This window comes from Schistocerca piceifrons, chromosome X, assembly GCF_021461385.2.
Source record: "Schistocerca piceifrons isolate TAMUIC-IGC-003096 chromosome X, iqSchPice1.1, whole genome shotgun sequence".
Taxonomy (NCBI): domain Eukaryota; kingdom Metazoa; phylum Arthropoda; class Insecta; order Orthoptera; family Acrididae; genus Schistocerca; species Schistocerca piceifrons.
The window spans coordinates 236,449,444-236,473,186 of NC_060149.1; the positions used below are offsets into that span (position 1 = coordinate 236,449,444).

Genomic DNA, 23,743 nt, shown 5'->3' on the forward strand with positions numbered 1-23,743 from the left:
AAACTTGACAGTAGCTAACTGGAGGGGTGGTGTGCGATCCGACAATTTCCGCTGCTGCCAATGAGGTGTTTACCCACAGTGTGAGGACCGTGTAGTGCACGTCAGAGCTGGTTCTGTAATGCTTTAAGGGCGTTTTTGTACAATGACAAGAACCCAGTCACTCAGGTTACAACGAGCGTGAACGAAGATTTTTATTTCGACATCACCTGTGACTAAGTGTTATACTTTCTGCTGCATCTTTATGAGTATGCTATGGACACTCCCGTCGTCCAAGATGACAGCTGAGTGTGAAAGGCTGCACGCGTACATTCCTGGTGACGAAAAGTCAGACCCCCACGGTGAGAAATCCGAGAACACCGTGAGAAATGCATATGCTAACATAAATGCAGACGATAACGAAGCCTGCAGGTTGCGTTGTTGTATTTGACAGCGAACGCCACCTGATCTATATCCTCAACGTGTTACAAGTGTCAGTCGTGTTCAGAGTACTTTGCGTAGTTGCGAGGACATTATGTTGGAGTTATGTGAATTCGAACGCGGTGCGTGCATCCGTAAACAAGGCAGCCGAAGTATTCGGTGATTAACAGGCACCTTATCAAAGATTTATACCTCACACAGAGAAAGCGGAAAGATCTTACCCGCAAAGTCACAACGCGGACGAAACTGCGTACTGAGTGATGGTGACAGACGGTTATTTAAGAGGATTGTGACGAGAAGACCTTCAAAAGTCACTGCAGAACTGAGCGTCGCGCTGTCAGTACCAAAATACGAAGGGAGCTCGGTAAGCTAGGAATTGGTCGAGGTGGAATTCCAGAGCCACCCATTAATGATGCAAATGTCCGTAACGGAAAAATTTTGTGCCGAAGCTATAAAACCTAGACTTTGGAGCAATGGAAGATTGTCATTTGGACATAGGAGGTCTCGTTTCACACTTATCAACTTCTGGCCGAGGTTACGTCCTACGAGTGAAACATGGCGGGGGTTCGGTCATGATTTGGGCAGCCATATCATGGTATTCCATTGGCCACACAGTAACCCCCAAGGTCGCATTACTGCCTAGGATTTGTGACCATTTTGGTGTTCTGTCCTCCGCTGAGGAGTGACGAAACACACTTTCACAACAACTGTTTATTACAGTAACTAAACAAATATCTTAACTTGATAAATGGAACTGTCTGTCCTGGACAATATCTCGAGGAACAAGGAGGAGACGGTAACACGGTTCTATAAGACGAGGAGCTCTGAAGACAGCACAACTCGGCGGGCAGCGGGAGCGGCAGCGGTCACGACAGGAGAGGTCCGTTGCGGAGACTTTAAGCAGATCCTGATCCGTCAGAGTCCGGGACGTGTCTGACCACCTCTGGGCTCAGAACAAACCTACGACGGCTATTGGGGAAGTAAGGAACGATCGGTCGCGAAATGGAAACCACAGTGAAAATACGAGGAAGCTCTGCACGCATATGTTGGGCATTGTCTCTAGTATGTCCGTAGATAGCGTCGCCGAGTGTGCAGTCCGGATGAAGATTTTCGCCTGATTTCATGCAACCCACATAACCTAATTGTCATGAGTTTCGTTCTTCATGACCATTCTCGGCCGCATAATGCAGGTGCAACGAAGACTGTCCGGCACCGTTTTACATGGGAAGTGTTTGAGCTCCCTCTGATTTTTATCTCTGCCCAATGAACCAATGGCTATGAAGACAAAATCTTGGCACAGACAACGAGCTGCAGTTCAGCATAAAATATTGTCGGAAAGCAGAGGAAGCTGCCTTCTACGACGAGGGCATTGGAAAGATGGTACAAAGGTACGACAGAAGTCTAAGTCGGTGCGGTGACTACGCAGAGAACGTGTAACTAACTGTTGCAAATAAAACATTTGATTTTCCATGTAGCTTCTATTTTGCCACCGATCGTTCCTTCCTCTCCATGTATGCCTTGTATGTAGCCGCCTGTGGAGAGATACGGTGCGGTGCCATGTAACAACGTGACCTCACGAACATAAAATACTGTCCGCCGATCGCAGCGCTGCGTGCTGCGACTCGCACGCCATGTAGTGTATGCAGTGCCTTCCCTCGTCTGTTTACTAACAACCTCGTAGGTGATTCAGGGCCGTACCTGGCCCGCTAAACAGACTGAACTGTGGTGGACGGACTACACAGGGGGAAGCCCTTCAACGTTATTTGGTTGATTACGTAAGGAATGAATGAAGGGCTGAAGATTGTGATCAACCTCTCGTCGACATCGAGGTCATGAGATACGGAGCACAAGCTCAGATTATGTCAAGGATGGGGAAGGTAATCGGCCATGTTCTTTCGAAGAAGCCATCCCGGCATTTGCCTGGAGTGATTTAGGGAAACCACGGAAAACCTAAATCTGGATGGTCGACATGGGTTTGAACCGTCGTCCTCTCTTTCATCCCAAAGTACAGTGTGTGTTCCCAAAGGTGATAGTGAGTTTCAAGGCGACAATACCCCTGTTTACACAGCTCGCGTCGTCAACAACTGGTGTTGTGGGCAGGAGGATGAATGTGACATCTCCCACAGACACTAGGTCTCAATAATATTGAACCTTTGTGGTCTACTGTGAAGAGAAAGGTTCATGATCACTATCCACCCCCAACGTTACCTGAACTTATCACTATTTTGCAGGAAGAATGGTATACGAATCCCTTGAAAAAAAAAGTTTTGCATCACCTCGGTTCCGAGAGTTCCGGAACCTGTATTTAAAATTGGAACAGAGATCAACATAAACACAATTTCCGCCCTTTTCATTGCTTATGAAAACAACACATTGCATGTTGTACCACTATACAACGAATACAACGAGACCTTCAGAGGTGGTGGTCCAGATTGTTGTACACTCCCGTACCTCTAATACCCAGTAGCACGTCCTCTTGCATTGATGCATGACTGCATTCGTCGTGCAGTACTATCCATTAGTTCATCAAGGCACTGTTGGTCCAGATTGTCCCACTCCTCAACGGCGATTCAGCTTAGATCCCTTAGAGTGGTAGGTGAGTCACGTCGTCCATAAACAGGCCTTTTCAATCTACCCCAGGCATGTTCGATAGGGTTCATGTCTGGAGAAGATGCTGGCCACTCTAGTCGAGCGAGGTCGTTATGCTGCCGATATGGTTGCACTGTCGGCCGGAGGATGGCATTCACGTATCGTACAGCCGTAACGGCTCCTTCCATGACCACCAGCGGCGTATGTCGGCCCCACTTAATACCACCCCAAAACAGCAGGGAACCTTCACCTTGCTGCATTCGCTGGACAGTGTGTCTAAGGCGTTCAGCCTGACCGGGTTGCCTCAAAACATGTCTCCGACGATTGTCTGGTTGAAGGTGTATGCGACACTCATCGGTGAAGAGAACGTGATGCCATTCCTGAGAGGTCCATTCGGTCAGTTGTTGGGCCCATCTGTACCGCGCTGCATGGTGTCGTGGTTGCAAAGATGGACCTTGCCGTGGGCGTCGGAAGTGAAGTTGCGCATCATACCGCCTACTGCGCACAGTTTGAGTCGTAACACAACGTCCTGCGGCTGCACGAAAAGCATTATTCAACATGGTGGCGTTGCTGTCAGGGTTCCTCCGAGCCATAATCCGTAGGAAGCGGTCATCCATTGCAGTAGTAGCCCTTTGGCGGCCTGAGCGAGGCATGGCATCGACAGTTCCTGTCTCTCTGTATCTCCTCCATGTCCAAACAACATCGCTTTGGTACACTCTGAGACACCTGGACACTTCCCTTGTTGAGAGCCTTTCCTGGCACAGAGTAACAATGCAGACGCGATCGAACCGCGGCATTGACCGTCTAGGCATGGTTGAACTACGGACAACACGAGCCCTGTACCTCCTTCCTGGTGGTATGACTGGAACTGATCGGCTGTCGGATCCTCTCCATCTAATAGGCGCTGCTCATGCATGCTTGTTTACATATTTGGGTTTGTTTAGTGGCATCTCTGAACAGTCAAAGGGACTGTGTCTGTGGTACAATATCCGTAGTCAACATCTATCTTCAGGAGTTCTGGGAACCGGGGTGACGCAAAACGTTTTTGTTGTGTGCATATAGAACCTGTCTATCCACTGCGAGGCGACTTGAAGCTCTTTTGAATGCACAACTAGTTACCTACACCGTATTAGCAATGGTAATATGTTTTTTGTATGTCCATATTTTTGTTCAACTCCTGTAGCCAGACCCGCTAAGCCGGCCGGGGTGGCCGAGCGGTCTAGGCGCTTCAGTCTGGAACCGCGGGACCGCTACGGTTTGAGGTTCGAATCCTGCCTCGGCCATGGATGTGTGTGTTGTCCTTAGGTTAGTTAGGTTTAAGTAGTTCTAAGTTCTAGGGGACTGATGACCTCAGATGTTAAGTCCCATAGTGCTCACAGCCAGACCCGCTAAGCCATCCGATTTGATCCCATATAAAATGAATGTGACTATTTTGAACAACATCACAGCAGTATGGTACCTCCACGGGATCTAATCATCGATGAATGGCTTTAGCTGGATATGGCATTCCTGAAGTATTTCCTCGCCTTATAGAGCCCATTATCGAGGATAGAGGCGGTGGTAAATGGTGTTTGCGTGATGTGTCCTAGGGCTGACTCATTTTTGGTCCGTTGTGGCTAGCGTTAGATGGAAAACCGCCTCAAAAACCATCCACAGACTAACCTGCTCACCGGACCTCGACAGTAATCCGCCGGGCGAATTCGTGCCGGGGACTGGCACGCCTTCCCGCCCGGAAAGCAGCGCGTTAGATCGCACAGCTAACCGGGCGGGCGGATGGTAGTGAGTACAATATCATCCAGTAAATCTGGAGAATATTTTCAAACCTTTAATGTTATGTATAGATCTAGATTGATTGCCGAAGCTCCCAGTGGTGAGGGTAGCTGTAAGTGCTGCTTGTAAGATGCACCAGAAAACGCTGATCTCGATATTTTCGATATTCTGTAGTGTCGTTCGATGTGGTTTCTGATTATGGATTCATTTCCTTAACTTATTCTCCTAGACACCCTATGGAAATACTGTAATTTTTTTCAGCATCCTTTTCAATCACTCAGTACAGTGAGTGAATAACTAAGACCACTCCAAATACATCCAGAACAAATAATACACTCCTGGAAATTGAAATAAGAACACCGTGAATTCATTGTCCCAGGAAGGGGAAACTTTATTGACACATTCCTGGGGTCAGATACATCACATGATCACACTGACAGAACCACAGGCACATAGACACAGGCAACAGAGCATGCACAATGTCGGCACTAGTACAGTGTATATCCACCTTTCGCAGCAATGCAGGCTGCTATTCTCCCATGGAGACGATCGTAGAGATGCTGGATGTAGTCCTGTGGAACGGCTTGCCATGCCATTTCCACCTGGCGCCTCAGTTGGACCAGCATTCGTGCTGGACGTGCAGACCGCGTGAGACGACGCTTCATCCAGTCCCAAACATGCTCAATGGGGGACAGATCCGGAGATCTTGCTGCCCAGGGTAGTTGACTTACACCTTCTAGAGCACGTTGGGTGGCACGGGATACATGCGGACGTGCATTGTCCTGTTGGAACAGCAAGTTCCCTTGCCGGTCTAGGAATGGTAGAACGATGGGTTCGATGACGGTTTGGATGTACCGTGCACTATTCAGTGTCCCCTCGACGATCACCAGTGGTGTACGGCCAGTGTAGGAGATCGCTCCCCACACCATGATGCCGGGTGTTGGCCCTGTGTGCCTCGGTCGTATGCAGTCCTGATTGTGGCGCTCACCTGCACGGCGCCAAACACGCATACAACCATCATTGGCACCAAGGCAGAAGCGACTCTCATCGCTGAAGACGACACGTCTCCATTCATCCCTCCATTCACGCCTGTCGCGACACCACTGGAGGCGGGCTGCACGATGTTGGGCCGTGAGCGGAAGACGGCCTAACGGTGTGCGGGACCATAGCCGAGCTTCATGGAGACGGTTGCGAATGGTCCTCGCCGATACCCCAGGAGCAACAGTGTCCCTAATTTTCTGGGAAGTGGCGGTGCGGTCCCCTACGGCACTGCGTAGGATCCTACGGTCTTGGCATGCATCCGTGCGTCGCTGCGGTCCGGTCCCAGGTCGACGGACACGTGCACCTTCCGCCGACCACTGGCGACAACATCGATGTACTGTGGAGACCTCACGCCCCACGTGTTGAGAAATTCGGCGGTACGTCCACCCGGCCTCCCGCATGCCCACTATACGCCCTCGCTCAAAGTCCGTCAACTGCACATACGGTTCACGTCCACGCTGTCGCGGCATGCTACCAGTGTTAAAGACTGCGATGGAGCTCCATATGCCACGGCAAACTGGCTGACACTGACGGCGGCGGTGCACAAATGCTGCGCAGCTAGCGCCATTCGACGGCCAACACCGCGGTTCCTGGTGTGTCCGCTGTGCCGTGCGTGTGATCATTGCTTGTACAGCCCTCTCGCAGTGTCTGGAGCAAGTATGGTGGGTCTGACACACCGGTGTCAATGTGTTCTTTTTTCCATTTCCAGGAGTGTATATCGACGTAGCGTATTTGGTAAGTTATATGAGACGTGTGTCGAGTTTTGTGACGTCTGCAACTACCCCATTACTATACCGACACTGGTTCTTTTAAAACCATCACTAGAGTGGAGAGCCAAACTTAAGGACGAAAGTAATGTCGCTTAATGTGTCGCTGCCAGGAAAGATCGTTGAAACTTGGAGCACACATAGAAACAACTGCTGCAGTGTAGTACAGAAGTTAACGAAGAAATACACAATGAGACGAACAGAAATGACACTGTCGTTCAGAGATAATAATTACACTGAAGCCACCGCGATTAATGATGGCCCCATTGACATTACGAAATGAGAGACTTCATTCTTCATAGGGTGTGTGATGATCACGGGCGGCAGAGCACGCTCTGCAGTGAGCTTCCATGCTGGCCACAAGGTTGCTAAGAAGTCCTTGTGGTAGATTGTTCCATCCTTCCATCAGCGAGGTTGACAACTGCTGGATGGTCGATGCTGTATGTTGACTGGCTGCAATAGTCTCCCTAACGAATTCCAAATGTGCTGGAATTGAAGGCCCTACCACGAAAACCCCGTACCAACCTGGTGGCCAGCATGACAGCACTTTGCAGAGCATACATTACTGTTCGTGGTGATCACAACCCCTATTAAGGACCATGTCACGCCTTTCGTAATTTCCAGGGGACCAATGTTAATCGCGTTTAGTCTTTGAATGAAAGTGCAATTTCTCTTCGTCTTATTATGTATTTTTTTTAGTTATCTTCTGTGCTATACTGCAGCAGTTATTTCTTGTATGGTCCAAGTTTTATCGAGTTATGTTATTCCGCTGTGACATCATGGGAACGTCATTTTCGTCTTTCAGTTTTGCTCACGTGGTATTTACTATTCCAGGCTATATTTGGGGTGGGCTGTTTTAACTGCCTCACACTAATCGCTAATGCTCCTTTTGTATCCCGCCTGGAAGGCGGCGCGTGGGTCTGCACCTGTAAACTGAAGGGTAGGCCGAATGTAGTAAGTGAGTAGGAGCAGGAAAAGGTGAAAATCTCTCGGTACTGCTCTTAGAAATGGTTTTACTATATCACAATATTAACTGAATACATAATAACCTGTATACCTAACTTTGCACTGAGGAGCACGTAGATGCGAAGCCTTAGACCCGTCGTAAGTAGTGCAAAGTCTCTATATGAAGCGAAACTGAAGCGAAGTGTCCCGGCCGTCTGCTTTTGATCAAATGGGTAGAATCTGCAGCGGCGCCCGTAGAGCTGAACAACGCCTGCCAGAGGGCGCTCTGTCGTCGGTGTCGGTGTCGTAGTGCCAACCTATGAACTTGCGCCTACGCCGTGGCATCGTAGCTATCGATACCACAGCTCCCTTTTCGGTTTGTGAATAGGTAACATGGATCGAGTTAACGTCTTTCAAACGCAGTGGACGCTGTATTGCAGTTTGGTCTTTGTGTGGAAGAACTGCATAACTACTGTAATTTGAGGCACGTGTTACGAGAGGTAGGATTTTCCCTGGGGAAAATGTGACGAGACAAGGAACTTAACGAACTTTATGTTTTAGGCTTCTGAAGGTTTTGTCCCAGTTTACGGACCATGTCGACACCACGTCTTTCTTCGGCAATGTGTTTAATGATTTAAAGCTCTGGATTACGTTTCAGATGAGATGACCATAGTATTAACTAATCCTAAGAACGCTTTTCGTTCTTTAAAATTCTGGGGACGTAGCATCTCGTCTGTTGCTTTCATATACTGCTCCGTGGTTAGCACTCTGTTCTTCGGAAAAGCAAACCATAGGAATTGGACTGATTCTTTAAAATTCATCACTTTTTAAGGTTTCACGTCAATTCGGCCGTTTGTATTCTCAGTATGCTGTCACATATTTATGCCCATGTCAATAAAGGCGTTGAGATAATGTGATGAAATGCTGCTGATTAATTCTTTTGAAAATCTCTGAAAAAATCAAAATGTCGATGTGGATATTTGTAGAGGCCAGAAGGATTGTTCAACACTAGGAACTTTTGAGATACTTCGTCTAAGGGTAACTGGAGATATGCGTGCGATAGTTCTAACCTAGAGACACATTTACTACCATACCTTGGAATTCACAGCTTTAAAGTCACCACACAAGCAGATAGACACGATGGATTTCCTTACCACAACCTATGGAGAAGTCCAAGAACGTCTATGAAAGGCACCATTATGTTTTGCTACTGCATTACTATTGAGTTCTACTTTAACGGATTCGCTCAACACAAGAAAGATCGGGATCATCTGTATATACATGTGTGTCTTTCGGTTAACCTAAACCTGACAAGAAGAAATCAGCGAATGTGGCAAAGAGACTTTCTATTGGTTTTTCTGTTGGGATTCTATGATCACCACCGAGTAAATGCTCTATTTTTGTCTCTAAGGGAGGTGATCTTAACAGGGTATAGATATTCCAATAAAGCAAGGAAGCTCAGGCACCTGTGCCCACTAGACAAGTAACCCTGTACTAACCGGCTAGAAACTATTAACAGATGCTGTGGAGAGCGTGTAACTATTCCACAGAGTTATTATCTTATTTAAATGTTAACATTTCCGTGCCTTTGCTTTTTTAGATCTGTAAACACTGTTTCCCCATACTCCGCACTGAAAAAAATGCATCTCTAAAAACGCTCGGTGAACCAGTTGTTAACACACTCGACCCTCATTCGGGAGAACGACGGTTCAAACCCGCGTCCGGCCATCTTGATTTAGGTGAAAATGGTGCAAATGGCTCTGAGCACTATGGGACTTAACATCTGAGGTCATCAACCCCCTAGAACTTAGAACTACGTAAACCTAACGAACCTAAGGACATCACACACATCCATGCCCGAGGCAGGATTCGAGCCTGCGACCGTTGCGGCCGGCCGCGGTGACCGTGCGGTTCTGGGCGCTTCAGTCCGGAGCCGCGCTGCTGCTACGGTCGCAGGTTCGAATCCTGCCTCGGGCATGGGTCTGTGTGATGTCCTTAGGTTAGTTAGGTTTAAGTAGATCTAAGTTCTAGGGGACTGATGACCTCAGATGTTAAGTCCCATAGTGCTCAGAGCCATTTGAACCATTTTTTGCGACCGTTGCGGTCGCGCAGTTCCAGACTGAGGCGGCTAGAACCGCTCGGCCACACTGGTCGGCCCCTGATTTAGGTTTTCCGTGAATTCTCTAAATCGTTTCAGGTAAATGCCGGCATGGTTCCTTTGAAAGGGCACGGCCGATTTCCTTCTCATCCCTTCTCTAATACGATGGGACCGACGACCTCGCTGTTTGGTCATCTTCCTCAAATCAACCAACCAATCTAAAACTGCACTGCAAACGTGTTTTTGACAACAGTGAAATACATGAGGAGAATCTAGCCACTTTCTTTTGTGAGAGTGAGTGACAATGAGGACGAATAATCTTAAAGCTTTATTCTCACCGAACACTGCCAGAGGGAAGTGCTTTCTTGCTGCTCGTCACGTAAGTTCCGCAATCGGAGCTGGCTCGTCGTAAGAGAAAATTCAAGACACATACACTTATTTCGACTGACTTATATTCAGTTTGAAAACTCAAAACACATGTTGTGTCTCGATAATTTGCATTGTTGCCCGTCAGACATGAATAATAAAGACCACTTTGAGTGAATGTGAAAGCATCAAGAACAAAATTAATGTTATTCATTGGAAAAAGACGGAAACAAATGCTCCGGGTGGTCATTCCCAGGCAACTCACCTGTAAATCAACATACCATGTATTTTGATAAAACCATCCAAGCCATCTGACGAATGTGAGAATTCGAAACAATTAACCGTGCTTTTCGAATAGAGGGAGACAGAGAGAGACAAAACCAAACTGCAGCTGTTTCTCCTGTGTCCTATAAACATTCAGTAGTCTAGAACATTCACTTTCGTCTTCTTTAATATCCTGTTACTCTTACAGAAATGTCGGCACGTGCAAGAGAGAAAATGATGTTTGTAGAAATGGTTCACGGCCGGGACGTAAGATGTTGTGAAATTACCTTAATATCTCATCGGCGCAGCTGATCGTTATCTGCAGGTGCCGCAAACACACTCCTGAACTGTGACTGGAGTCTCGTTTGCGTGGCATATGCAAGAGGCTTCTGTCACAGCTCAGAAGTGTGTTCGTCGCACTTGAGCTATCGATCAGTTACGGCGATGAAATATTGTATGAAATTCACAACATTCGACGTCTCGCCCGATGACCATTTCTACAACTAGTCCGTTGGGAAAGCCTCAAGCAATCCAAGTTGATATTTGTACTAAAATTCCGTGAACAGGCCGAGAACGCCACGCAATTCCGGTTAACTGACGAGTCGTGCTATGCCTACGGCCTCAGTAGACGTTAGTATGGAGATGCACGTAGTCATAACATTGTACATCTGCTTCAAGTAACACATCAGCTGTACTCATGACGCTGAGATACATCGCTCTAGTACTCCCACAGAGGAAAACACGTATAAGACAAAAATCATAGACGGATGCACTCCGCGGTAGTCAGAAACGCTGACTGCTCGGCTGCAGAAGGGTCCACAATCATAATCATCGTCATCATCATCGTCATCATCATCATCATCTCATCATCATCATCATCAGTATTACTACTATTATTGCCGAACAAAGAGCAGGAGAGCGTCTCCGATGAGTGTATAGCCGACAGAGGCCTGCATTCTGTCTATAAGCGACATGGTTCATGTTTCGTTGCCTACTATAAAATTCGCTGGTTGGTTATAAAAGTTGTCACATAGAAGGAAAATACGAGTAATACGAGTATACATGTAATTTACTCACCTTACACTGTCAAGGACGTTGTGACAGGAATTATTCGCCAGGATTAAAATATCACTCTACTCCCCGAGTATACGCTGTAACTAACTTCAAACAGGTCATCACTTTGCGTCACGTAGTAAATCAAACATAGAGCGCTTACAAAGTAAATATCTGGATTAAAGTTAGGTCCAGTACACAATTTTCATCTTTCAGGGAGTTCCATGAATTACTCTGATGGGAAAAGATCTCAACAGTAAAAAGTAATGTCCAGTAATGAAATTTCGGGAACAGATTAGTCTAGGAAACATATTTAAATTATTAACATTGAAAGATCACAGGTTAATTCAAACGAGAGAAGCCATTGCAAATGTGGAGTGATGGTACGTTAATAAACGATGTAATCGCCGGAATTTTTAATGCAAGCATGCAAACGTGCATGCATTGTGTTGTACAGTTGCCGGTAGTCAGTTTAAGGGATGGAGTTCCATGTCTGTTGCATTTGGTAGGTCAATACAGGGACGGTTAATGCTGTTTGTGGATGACGCTGGAGTTGTCGCTCGATACAGTCCCGTATGTTCTCGATTGGAGACACATCTGGTGATCTAACAGGCCATGACATGTCGACACTCTGTAGAGCATGTTGGGCTAGAATAGCGGTTTGCGGGCGAGTGTTATCACATTGGAAAACACCCCCTGGAATACTGAGTGGCAGCACAGCAGGTCGAATCACCAGACTGACGTATGAATTTGAGATCAGGGTGCGTGGGATAACCACAAGAGTGCTCCTACTATGATACGAATTCGCAGCCCAGACCATAACTCCAGGTGTAGGTTCAGTGTACCTAGCACGCAGACAGGCTGGTAGCAGGCCCTCAACTGGCATCTTCAGTCTGGAACCGCGCGACCGCTACGGTCGCAGGTTCGAATCCTGCCTCGCGCATGGATGTGTGTGATGTCCATAGGTTTGTTAGGTTTAATTAGTTCTAAGTTCTAGGGGACTGATGACCTCAGATGTTAAGTCCCATAGTGCTCAGAGCCATTTGAACCATTCAACTGGCCTCCTCCTAACCTTCACACGGCCATCAATGGCGCCAAGGCAGAACCAGTTCATCAGAATACACAACAGACCTTCACCATGCCCTCCAGTGAGCTCTCGCTTGACACCACCGGACTCACAAATGGCGATGGTTTGGGGTCAGTGGAATGCACGTTACTTGGCGTCTGGCACGGAGCTGTTCTTGAAGTAACCGATTTGTAACAGTTCGTTTGTCACTGTGGTGCCAACTGCTGCTCAAATTGCTGCTGCAGATGCAGTACGATGCGCCAGAAACATACGCCGAACACGACGGTCTTACCTCTCGGTAGTGCCACGTGACTGTCCAGAGTACGGTCATCTTGCGATTGTACAATCTCGTGACTATCGCTGCCAGCCATCATATACAGTGGCTACATTCCCTCCAAGTCTTCCTGCAATATCACAGAAGGAACTTCCAGCTTCTCGTAGCCCTATTACATGACCTTTTTCAAACTCAGGTGTTGGTAATGGCGTCTTCGTCGCCTTAAAGGCATTCCTGACGTCAACAAATCACCACGTCCAATCTCAGAGGTAACTAACGCTCACGACCGTTACGTGAATTCAAATCAAACCTGCTTTGCATCATCATAGTGGCGCTAGTAGTGCCACTCTTATGAGACAGGCACTAATATATACAGCTTTCGGATGTAGATACAGGCCTTTTTTTCCTTCAGTGCACATATATAAAGAAATGGTGTATCATATTAATTTAAATTAGACGTCTAAATGCCGATCAAATCCTCGTTCAGCCTTCTTCATTTAAGTTTGTGTAGTGTCCTGAAATCACTTAATGCAACTGCTAGGCTAACCCCTTAAACATATCGCGGCTGCTTGCTTCCAGTATTTTTTGAGCATCAAGAAGTTTGCTTAGTGGCAGCTTATGATGGAAGCACTGTAAATGAGATCACCGAACAAAAAATAAGTCATCCTTTTAAAAGAGAGGGCTGGTCACTTTGGGGCACTGTAGATGGCGTAAGACGGGTAGTAGGTGGTAGTGTGACGCTCCACCGCTGACGTAAGTTATTATCAATGAAGTGGTGCGTTTGGGCCAGTGGTTTGTATGGACTCAACGCAGTAAGATAGGTTGGTGTGGAGACGTGACAGTGACTGATATGAACTATATTATTTGGACGTGTCTATGACCACACCGTGAATCAAGTTGCCCAATTTACTGGTGCACCATCGCGGACTATCCATCAAACAATGTGTGTACAAGGAATGGTGTAACATTCGCATCCATGTAAAGTGGCGTGAAAACAATTGTGATTAGATCCTAAAAGCCAGAGACTGGAAACTAGTATCACTGTTCGTTTCAAACACAACAGGAATTGCCGTGAATGCAGGTGTTCCTCAACCAGTTTCCGAGCGAATATTACGAATGGAACTGTATGTAATGGATACTTCACAGAAGTCTATTTCTCACAGAGTGACATGAAGGTGCACGTCATCAATGGACCAAGAAAAACTAAACAATTGCGAACAACGGCGTGTAATATGGTCCGACAAAACCATTTTGCCTCTATACATGGAGGGACGGGCCAGTGAGACTTTTAGGCTGCGGTGTACGTAGGCTGTAGATCGGATGGAAGTAATTCCGTTATGTTTTGAGGACGTTTTCCTTCCCATGACCTGGAACACGCATATTACCACGAACGTGAATCTGGATGCTTATTTCTTCACTCTTTGTGACCAAGCGCTGCCCTATGTTTTACACCTTCTTGACGAGTATGCTGTGGACACTCCAGTCTTCCATGGTGAAAACATCCGTGTTTTAACGACAACACATTTGACTATACCCTGTCGCACCTAGACTGGCCTATTAAATCACCCTGACTTAATCTCATAGAAAATCTCTGGCGTTATTTGGAACAGCAGACGAAGCATAGCTATCAACATATTCGCAATTTGCTGTCTCTACAGTGACTTCCGGTAAATGTAACATACCTACAGAAATTTTTAGTGTGATCTACGCCAAATTGAATCCATTCTCAAGGCTAGACTTTACACTGCTATGTGTCCTGGACCTGCCAGTATTTTTTTTTTCTGGCTTGCTTATGTAACTTGGCTTAACTGGACTCTTTGGGATGTCCTACCACACATTCTTGTGTGTGTTAAACATTATCTTATTTAGTTATTTGTGGCTACTACTGTAAGTAAAAGTTGAAACATTCCGACAATTTAAACTTTTTTCTTTCCTGACGATATTAACCGAATGAGATGGCGTAATGCTGAAGACAGTAGATTAGCATTCTATAAGGGGAGTTCAAAAAGGACCGAGCTGGGGGCATAATTACGGAAACCAGAACCTGTATGTTAGAAGTATTGACTCTGGCTGTTGAGACACTTCTCCCACTGTGACACAAGGTGGTGAAAGGCTGTCTCATAAAATTTCCGGGGCTGCGATGTTAACCAGTTCGGCACGTCGCCGTCCACACGAATGCAGGAAAGGTTATGCTGCCGTTCTTCTTTGGCCAAGATTCACTTCCTGCAGCACGGGACAACAGTGAATGCCCAGCGCTACTCGCAAACCTTGACCACCCTTAGCCAAGCGATCAAATTAAATTGACCAGGCCATCTCACCCTTGGGGTCATTCTGCTCCACGACAATGCAAAGCCTCATACTGTCAACACAGTCGCGGCACTCCTGCAGAAATTCATATGGGAGGTTCTCGGCCACCCTCTATCTATATAGTCCAGACGTGTCTCCCTGTGATTACCCCATGTTTGGTCCCCTTAAAAAGGCTCTGAGGGGCAAACGATTCACCTCGGACGACGACATCCAGGTGTACGAGCGGAACTTCAAATGGTTCAAATGGCTCTGAGCACTATGGGACTTAACATCTGAGGTCATCAGTCCCCTAGACTTAGAACTACTTAAACCCAACTAACCTAAGGACATCACACACATCCATGCCCAAGCCAGGATTCGAACTTTCGACCGTAGCAGCAGCGCGGTAACGGACTGAAGCGCCTACAACCGTTCGGCCACAGAGGCCGACTACGAGCAGAACTGGTTAACACGGCAGCCCCGGGAATTCTACGAGACAGCCATTCACCGCCTTGTGTCACAGTGGGACAAGTGTCTCAACAGCCAGGGTCAACACTTCTAACATACAGGTACTGGTTTCTGTAATTATGCTTCCGGCTTGTTTCTTTTTGAACGCCCCTTATAGAATAATAGCGTTCAAAACCCTATGAAGTCCGTCGGATGTTTAATTTTCGTTATTTCTATAGATTAATTCAAGATAATGCAAGAAATGTTCTTTTCTACATGTTTCACTCGGGTTTCTCCCCATTCTTCTCCGAGAAAGCCGCTGTTTTCTAAACAGCTCGACATCTACAGGGCGTTACACCCTACTCTTCCTTTGTTCCTGTCACAACGTCATCATCTGCCTGTCAGCGAGAGATTTAAACTGTTTCATGTTTGTTGATGTTTTCATTTGTTTGAGAGAGTATTTTTGAAGTGGTGACATATCGAACCTGACATTTGTAAAGCAACTCTGGAGCATGTACAAGTTCAACAGTGGTTTTGTTTGTTATGGAATAACATTTGCTGCTACCACTAAGGTCTCTTCTTTATTCTCTGCACGATACATTTCAGGAAATACGAGAGCGTGCTGAAAAGCAATGCCTCCAAATTTTTATGTGTAAAGTCTTAAAGCTTTTTAAATAAAACAAACGTTATTAACGTTCTACATCTTTACTTCTTCATGTCTGTATATTTGCAGTCCTCTGCCGCTAGATGACTTCGAATTGTAGCGTGTTACATTTCGGTTTGGAACGTAACTACATCGGTGCGCGAGATAGCCTGCCGTAATCGAGTTTCGAATTGGAAGAGTTCGTCCACACATGGAGTATCCTCTCCTTCAGCATGACAATGACAGATCACACAGGAGCACTGCGACAGCTGCAACAATCCGACGCCTTGGGTTCACTGTCATCCATCATCTTCCATCAGTCCCGACTTGGCCCCATGCGATTTTCATCTGAGTCCAAAACTTGAAGAATACTTTCGAGGAATTCGCTTTGCCAGTGACGAAGCGTACAAGCAGAGGTGAGAATGTGGCGCCTTGAACAAAGCAAAATATCCTACACCGACAGTATCAACAAGCTGGTCTATCGTACAGAGAAATTTATTCGTGGCCAGGGTGCCTATGTTGAGAAATGTCAATAACATTCGTTTTATTTAAAAACGGTTAACAGTTTTCAAGTAAAAACTTGGGAGGAATTACTTTTCAGCACGCCATCTTAGTTTCCACTATCGAATGAGTTTTTAGTGCGCTATGAAATTGATAACTGTACTGTAATGTGAAAATGTGTAATTTATACACTACTTGACATTAAAATTGCTACACCACGAAGATGACGTGCTACAGACGCGAAATTTAACCGACAGGAAGAAGATGCTGTGATATGCAAATGATTAGCTTTTCAGAGCATTCACACAAGGTTGACGCCGGTGGCGACACCTACAACGTGCTGACATGAGGAAAGTTGACAACCGTTTTCTCATACGTTGTTGTGAGGCGTCGTGTAAGGAGGAGAAATGCGTACCATCACGTTTCCGACTTTCATAAAGGTCGGATTGTAGCCTATCGCGATTGCGGTTTATCGTATCGCGACATTGCTGCTCGCGTTGGTCAAGATCCAATAACTGTTAGCAGAATATGGAATCGGTGGGCTCAGAAGAGTAATACTGAACACCGTGCTGGATCCCAACGGCTTTGTATCCCTAGCAGTCGAGATGACAGGCATCTTATCCGCGTGACTGTAACGGATCGTGCAGCCACGTCTCGATCCCTGAGTCAACAGATGGGGACGTTTGCAAGACAACAACCATCTGCACGAACAGTTCGACGACGTTTGCAGCAGCATGGACTATCAGGTCGGACACCGTGGCTGCGGTTACCCTTGATGCTGCGTCACAGACAGGAGCGCCTGCGATGGTGTAATCAGTAACGAACCTCGGTGCACGGATGGCAAAACATCATTTTTTTCGGATGAATCCAGGTTCTGTTTACAGCATCATGATGGTCGCATCCGTGTTTGGCAAAATCGCGGTGAACACACATTGGAAACGTGTATTCGTCATCGCCATACTGGCGTATCACCCGGTGTGATGGTATGGGGTGCCATTGGTTATACGTCTCGGTCACCTCTTGCTCGGACTGACGGCACTTTGAACAGTGGACGTTACATTCCAGATGTGATACGACCCGTGGCTCTACACTTAATTCGATCCCTGCGAAACCCTACATTTCAGCAAGATAATGCACGACAGCATGTTGCAGGTCGTGTACGGGCCTTTCTGGACACAGAAAATGTTCGACTGCTGCCCTGGCCAGCACATTCTCCAGATCTCTCACCAATTGAAAACTTCTGGTCAATGGTGGCCGAGCAACTGGCTCGTCACAATACGCTAGTCACTACTCTTGATGAACCATGTTATCGTGTTGAAGCTGCATAGGCAGCTGTACCTGTACACGCCATCCAAGCTCTGTTTGACTCAATGCCCAGGCGTATCAAGGCCGTTATTACGGCCAGAGGTGGTTGTTCTGGGTATTGATTTCTCAGGACCCATGCACCCAAATTGCGTGAAAATGTAATCACATGTCAGTTCTAGTATAATATATTTGTCCAAAGAATACCCGTTTACCATCTGCATTTCTTCTTGGCGTAGGAATTTTAATGGGCAGTAGTGTAATTAGTGATGTAGATAGTGACGAATTTGGAAACAGCTTTTACTTACGGATTTCTTGTTGACGTGTTATGTAGAAAGTCAGATTATACATCATTTACACAATTCAGAGCCTACAGGACACAAAAACTGACACATACATAAACGATCGCAAACCTATGTTACATATTGTGACAGTTATGTTATATTACAGATCGACCACAGAGAATACATGATATTCTCTAATGTACAAGCCATTTTGCGTATATAATCTAAAACCATAATTTTCTTAGATATCAGCCACAAGGGTGTTTAGTTTTAAGTATTACTGTTTTAATATGCCTATTGTATACGTAGGAATAAATGTCCTTGTAGTTGTACAAACACTTAAGAAAATGCTGCCTGCACTAAGGAACAGCATAAATTGTGTGCAAAGCATCTTTCACATCGTATCTCTTGACAATATGCAACATCTCTTTATAGCTTTTTGTTTCTACTGGGTAGTCAGAAACAATCTAAAGCTTGTAAGTGTCTTCTATGATAGGCTGTGCCGAGAAATAATTGTTGTGAAAAAAATTCGACATGTTGCGCCGTCCCCGAGTTCATTAGCATTGGAGATGGGCAATCAGGCAGACGTGCGAGCCAATTCAAGAGGCTCGCCATATACAATAATTGTCCGTTGTTCTCTCGATGATACAGCAGGAAACAGCTCAGCCTCTGGGTCGGGTTCGATCCTTACTACCGTCCCATTACCAATTTTTGTGCTGCTTTCTAGTTCGGTTTTAGAAGCCGGAAGAAAAATGCGTTTGGCTAAACCGTCTCTGGCGGGCGGCTTGAATTTTCGCGTGCAACGGCCTGATTGGCTAACTTCAACGCTAATTAACTCGGAAACGGCGCCGCAATACCATTAGAAGCTTTTCAGACTGTTTCAGACCATCCTGTGTCGGTGTGTTTTTAACCCGTACTATGGATGAACTGAAATGTGTAAGTACTATATAAAAAATCTGGACTTGTTAGTAAGAGGCCATCAAGAAATGCGTAATCAGAAGCTGATTTCGAATTATCTGGTAGCTTTTTGAAAAGCTACATCAGTAATTATGAAATCCCGCCTGTTTACCTTACAGTAAAGTCAACAGAATAATTTAGCAACTCACACATCGAAATATCGTGCGTAAAAGTGTCATAGCATACGCACTCGATAATGGGAAATATTTCCCGAAACGCATCGTGCAGCAGCACTAAAAGTTCCTGTACAAGAAACAAAACCATTGCCTGTAGTCACAGACACTAAGCACCATTTCTTCTTCTTTCATCACGGTATAGGTCTTACGTACGTTCCATCTTCTTTTGCTTAGTCCGCCCAAGGATCTTTTACTTGAAGGTCTGAAATTTAAGGTATGTTTTGGTAGCCTCGAACCACATTCTTCGTAGATATTATAGTCAGCTTTGTCGATTAAACTTTATCTTATTTCTAGAATATATCCAATGTCTTCGTTTCCTTGTCTATACAATCTTGCATAGCCCTTCACGTCTCTTAGAAATGTCATTTCTGCCGTTTCGATTCTTCTTTCTTGCTTTTTAGTAGTTGCCCAATATTCATTTGGAAATTACCACATAAAACTTTATTTTTGTGCCTTTCGTAACTTTATTCCTCGATGTTCTATTGACTGTTCCGCAGTCGTTTAAGGGGGCTAGGACGTCAAACGGACCGACTTGGAGCAGAGACATTTTAATTTCCAGTGTGTATAATTTTACAAACAAATTCATAAAACTTTGTCAGGAACACCAGGGAGGATTCAGGATTCACACTTATTGCAGTGGAAGTTCGAAAACATAACAAAATAATTTTTTTTACGTGCGAAAATTCATCTTTTTTCACTTACTAATGGCTGCATTTGTTGCTATAGGTACACTTTTCTTCATAAGTTAGTGAGAGTCTTCGATTAATTTTCCACAGCATACATACCATACTCACAGGTGTATGAAACTCTAGAATTTATTTAATTTATGAAACAACGAATAAACTGTTATATTTTAAACTTCATGTTTAGAAAAAACACAAATTTTATTACCTCAATTTTTACCACAATTTTTAATAGATTTGGAAAATTCTAGAGTTCCATACACCTTTAAGTATGGTTTGTATGCTGTGCAAAATTCATCGAAGAATCTCTCTTACTTATGATGAAAAGTGTGCCTATAGCAACAAATACTGCCATTAGTAAGTGAAAAAAATGATGAATTTTCACATGTAAAAAAAATCATTTCGTTATGTTTTCGAACTTCCACTCCTATGAGTGTGAATTCTGAATCTTTCCTGATCATGCTGACAAAGTTTTATGAATTTATTTGTAAAAGAATAGACAGTGGAAATTAAAATGTCCTGTGGTGCCTCTCCTGCTCCAAGTCGGCCCGTTTGTCGTCCTATCCCCCTTAATACTTCTGCCGTCTGTTGTCAACCTAGAGTTCATTCAGATAGCTTATAATATTACCAGGTAACTAAAGAGACGAACAAGTGCCATTGACCGAGCGAGGTGGCGCAGTGGTTAGACACTGGACTCGCATTCGGGAGGTCGACGGTTCAATCCCGCGTCCGACCATCCTGATTTAGGTTTTCCGTGATTTCCCTAAATCGCTCCAGGCAAATGTCGGGATGGTTCCTTTCAAAGGGCACGGCCGTCTTCCTTCCCCGTCCTTCCCTAATCCGATGAGACCGATGACCTCGATGTCTGGTCTCCTTCACCAAAACAACCAACCAACCAAGTGCCATTGTTTTGTATCCTATTATGATATTAGTTCTCAGCGATTTCGTCCCTTTGAAAAACATCACTTTTGTTTTTGTAATGGATATTTTAATATTACGTTGTTTAGAAATTTAGTGAAGTATGTAGATGGATGTATTTGCAACGAAGTTTCGCTATCCTGTACGATTGCAAGGTCGTCTGCAGAAAGCACTGTATTTGCAATTTCCCATGTGATAATTCTGGTATCGATAGCTAAGATTCCACGGCGTAGGTGCAAGTTCTTAGGTTGGCACTACGACAGACACCGACGACAGTGCCCTCTAGCCGCTCCAGATTCAGCGCATTTGATCAAGAGCAGACGGCCTAGACACTTCGCTTCATATAGACACTTTGCTCTACTTACGACTGGTCTAAGGCTTCGCAACTACGTACAAAGTTATGTATGCCTCTGTATATATTCATGCACCAGTAAACCACTTTTACTTACTTGCAGTACCGACGTGTTGTACCTCACCTGCTCCTACTCGCTTCCTTCAGTCGGCCAACCTTTCAGTTTTCAGGAGCAGACCCACGCGCCGTCTTCCAGGCGGATACAAAAATAATCTTTCTCCAGGATCTATTTAACGAACTTCGATTCCGTAACGAACCGTTGGGCACAGCGGCTGTAGATTAAGGAAGGATAGGAACAGCAATCAGTGGCAATCCCACTGGTGTTTTATTATTGTTGCATATACAGATTTCAGCTATAGCCATCGTCAGGGCTAAAATACAAGGAAATTGATTTCTGTGTCCCTATCCTTCCTGGATCAATTTGTTGTTTCCATGTCTAAGTCATGTCGTCAATGTATATGTTATAAAGTGTGAGTGCTAAACGACGACCTTCTCGGGTCCCTTGGCTTATAAAAATTTTTTCTGATACAGCGTGATTAGTCTCTAGTATTTTGGGGCCATTTCATTGCGGATAAAAAAGTTCAACAATCAAAGTGAGGATCATTCTCTATCCCGGTTTCTTTTAGAATCGCAGACAACTATCCAACCACACTACTGGCCATTAAGATTGCTACATCAAGAGAAATGCAGATGATAAACCGGTATTCATTGGACAAATATATTATACGAGAACTGACATGTGATTACATTTTCACGCAATTTGGGTGCATAGATCCTGAGAAATCAGTACCCAAAACAACCACCTCTGGCCGTAATAATGGCCTTGATACGCCTGGGCATTGAGTCAAACAGAGCTTGGATGGCGTGTACAGGTACAGCTGCCCATGCAGCTTCAACACGATACCACAGTTCATCACGAGTAGTGACTGGCGTATTGAGCGAGCCAGTTGCTCGGCCACCATTGACCAGACGTTTTCAATTGGTGAGATATCTGGAGAATGTGCTGGCCAGGGCAGCAGTCGAACATTTTCTGTATCCAGAAAGACCCGAACAGGACCTCCAACAAGCGGTCGTGCATTATCCTGCTGAAATGTAGGGTTTCGCAGGGATCGAATGAATGGTAGAGCCACGGATCGTAACACATCTGAAATGTAGCGTCCAGTGTTCAAAGTGCCGTCAATGCGAACAAGAGGTGACCGAGACGTATAACCAATGGCACCCCATACCATCACGCCGGGTGATACGCCAGTATGGCAGTAACGAATACACGCTTCCAATGTGCGTTCACCGCGATGTCGCCAAACACGGATGCGACCATCATGATGCTGTAAACAGAACCTGGATTCACCCGAAAAAATGACGTTTTGCCATTCGTGCACCGAGGTTCATCGTCGAGTACAACAACGCAGGCGCTCCTGTCTGTGTTGCAGCGTCAAGGGTAACCGCAGCCATAGTCTCCGAGCTGATAGTCCATGCTGCTGCAAACGTCGTCGAACTGTTCGTGCAGATGGTTGTTGTCTTGCAAACGTCCCAATCTGTCGACTCAGGGATCGAGATGTGGCTGCACGATCCGTTACAGCCATACGGATAAGATGCCTGTCATCTCCACTGCTAGTGATACGAGTCCGTTCCGTATTACCCTCCTGAGCCCACCGATTCCATATTCTGCTAACAGTCATTGGATCTCGACCAACGCGAGGAGCAACGTCGCGATACGATAAACCACAATCGCGATAGGCTACAATTCGACCATTATCAAAGTCGGAAACGTGACGGTACGCATTTCTCCTCCTTACACGGGGCATCAAAACAACGTTTCATCAGTCAACGCCGGTCAACTGCTGTTTGTGTATGAGAAATCGGTTGGAAACTTTCCTCGTGTCAGCACGTTGTAGGTGTCGCCACCGGCGCCAACCTTGTGTGAATGCTCTGAAAAGCTAATCATTTGCGTATCACAGCATCTTCTTCATGTCGATTAAATTTCGCGTCTGTAGCAGGTCATCTTTGTCGTGTAGCAATTTTAATGGCCAGTAGTGTATTTTAAACCTAAGGATAAGAATAACGCGTGGCAGGCACTCACGCTGGGAGGAGTTGTCGCGCCAGACGGTGGGGCAGACGTGCCAGAGGCCGATGCGGAAGGTGACGGTGGCCGTGGCGGCCGAGTTGAGCGGCTCCCAGGTCCAGAGCCAGCCGCTGGTGACGAAGGCGGTGAGCACCGTGGCCAGCGCCAGCAGGCCCCAGGCCACCGCCAGCCGCGACACCGCCGCCGTGCTGCCGCTCGAGCACGTCATTGTCCTGCGGACACGTATACACACACCGTACTACTAGCCGCATCGTTGTGTGGGAAAGGGAAAGGTTCCCGGTCTAACAAAGAAACGGCGCACACATACATATTAATGGAGATTTACAGCGTGCTTCAAAAAGAATTTTCCGATTTCGAAACTCCGTATTTATTAACAAAAAAAAAAGGTTCAAATGGCTCTGAGCACTATGGGACTTAACTTCTGAGGTCATCAGTCCCATAGAACTTAGAACTACTTAAAC

General features: G+C 45.8%; 1 protein-coding gene across 1 annotated transcript in view; it reads right to left on the reverse strand.

Annotated features, from left to right (window-relative positions):
* LOC124722284 (voltage-dependent calcium channel gamma-7 subunit-like) overlaps nucleotides 1-23,490 on the reverse strand; it is a 183,629-nt gene extending 160,139 nt beyond the window's left edge. The window contains exons 1-2 of the mRNA XM_047247470.1: nucleotides 23,280-23,490; nucleotides 3,329-3,334 (exon numbers count right to left, since the gene is read on the reverse strand). Of these exons, the coding sequence (XP_047103426.1) occupies nucleotides 3,329-3,334; nucleotides 23,280-23,490 (217 nt within the window). The remainder of the gene's footprint in view (nucleotides 1-3,328; nucleotides 3,335-23,279) is intronic.
* Nucleotides 23,491-23,743: the final 253 nt, after the last annotated feature.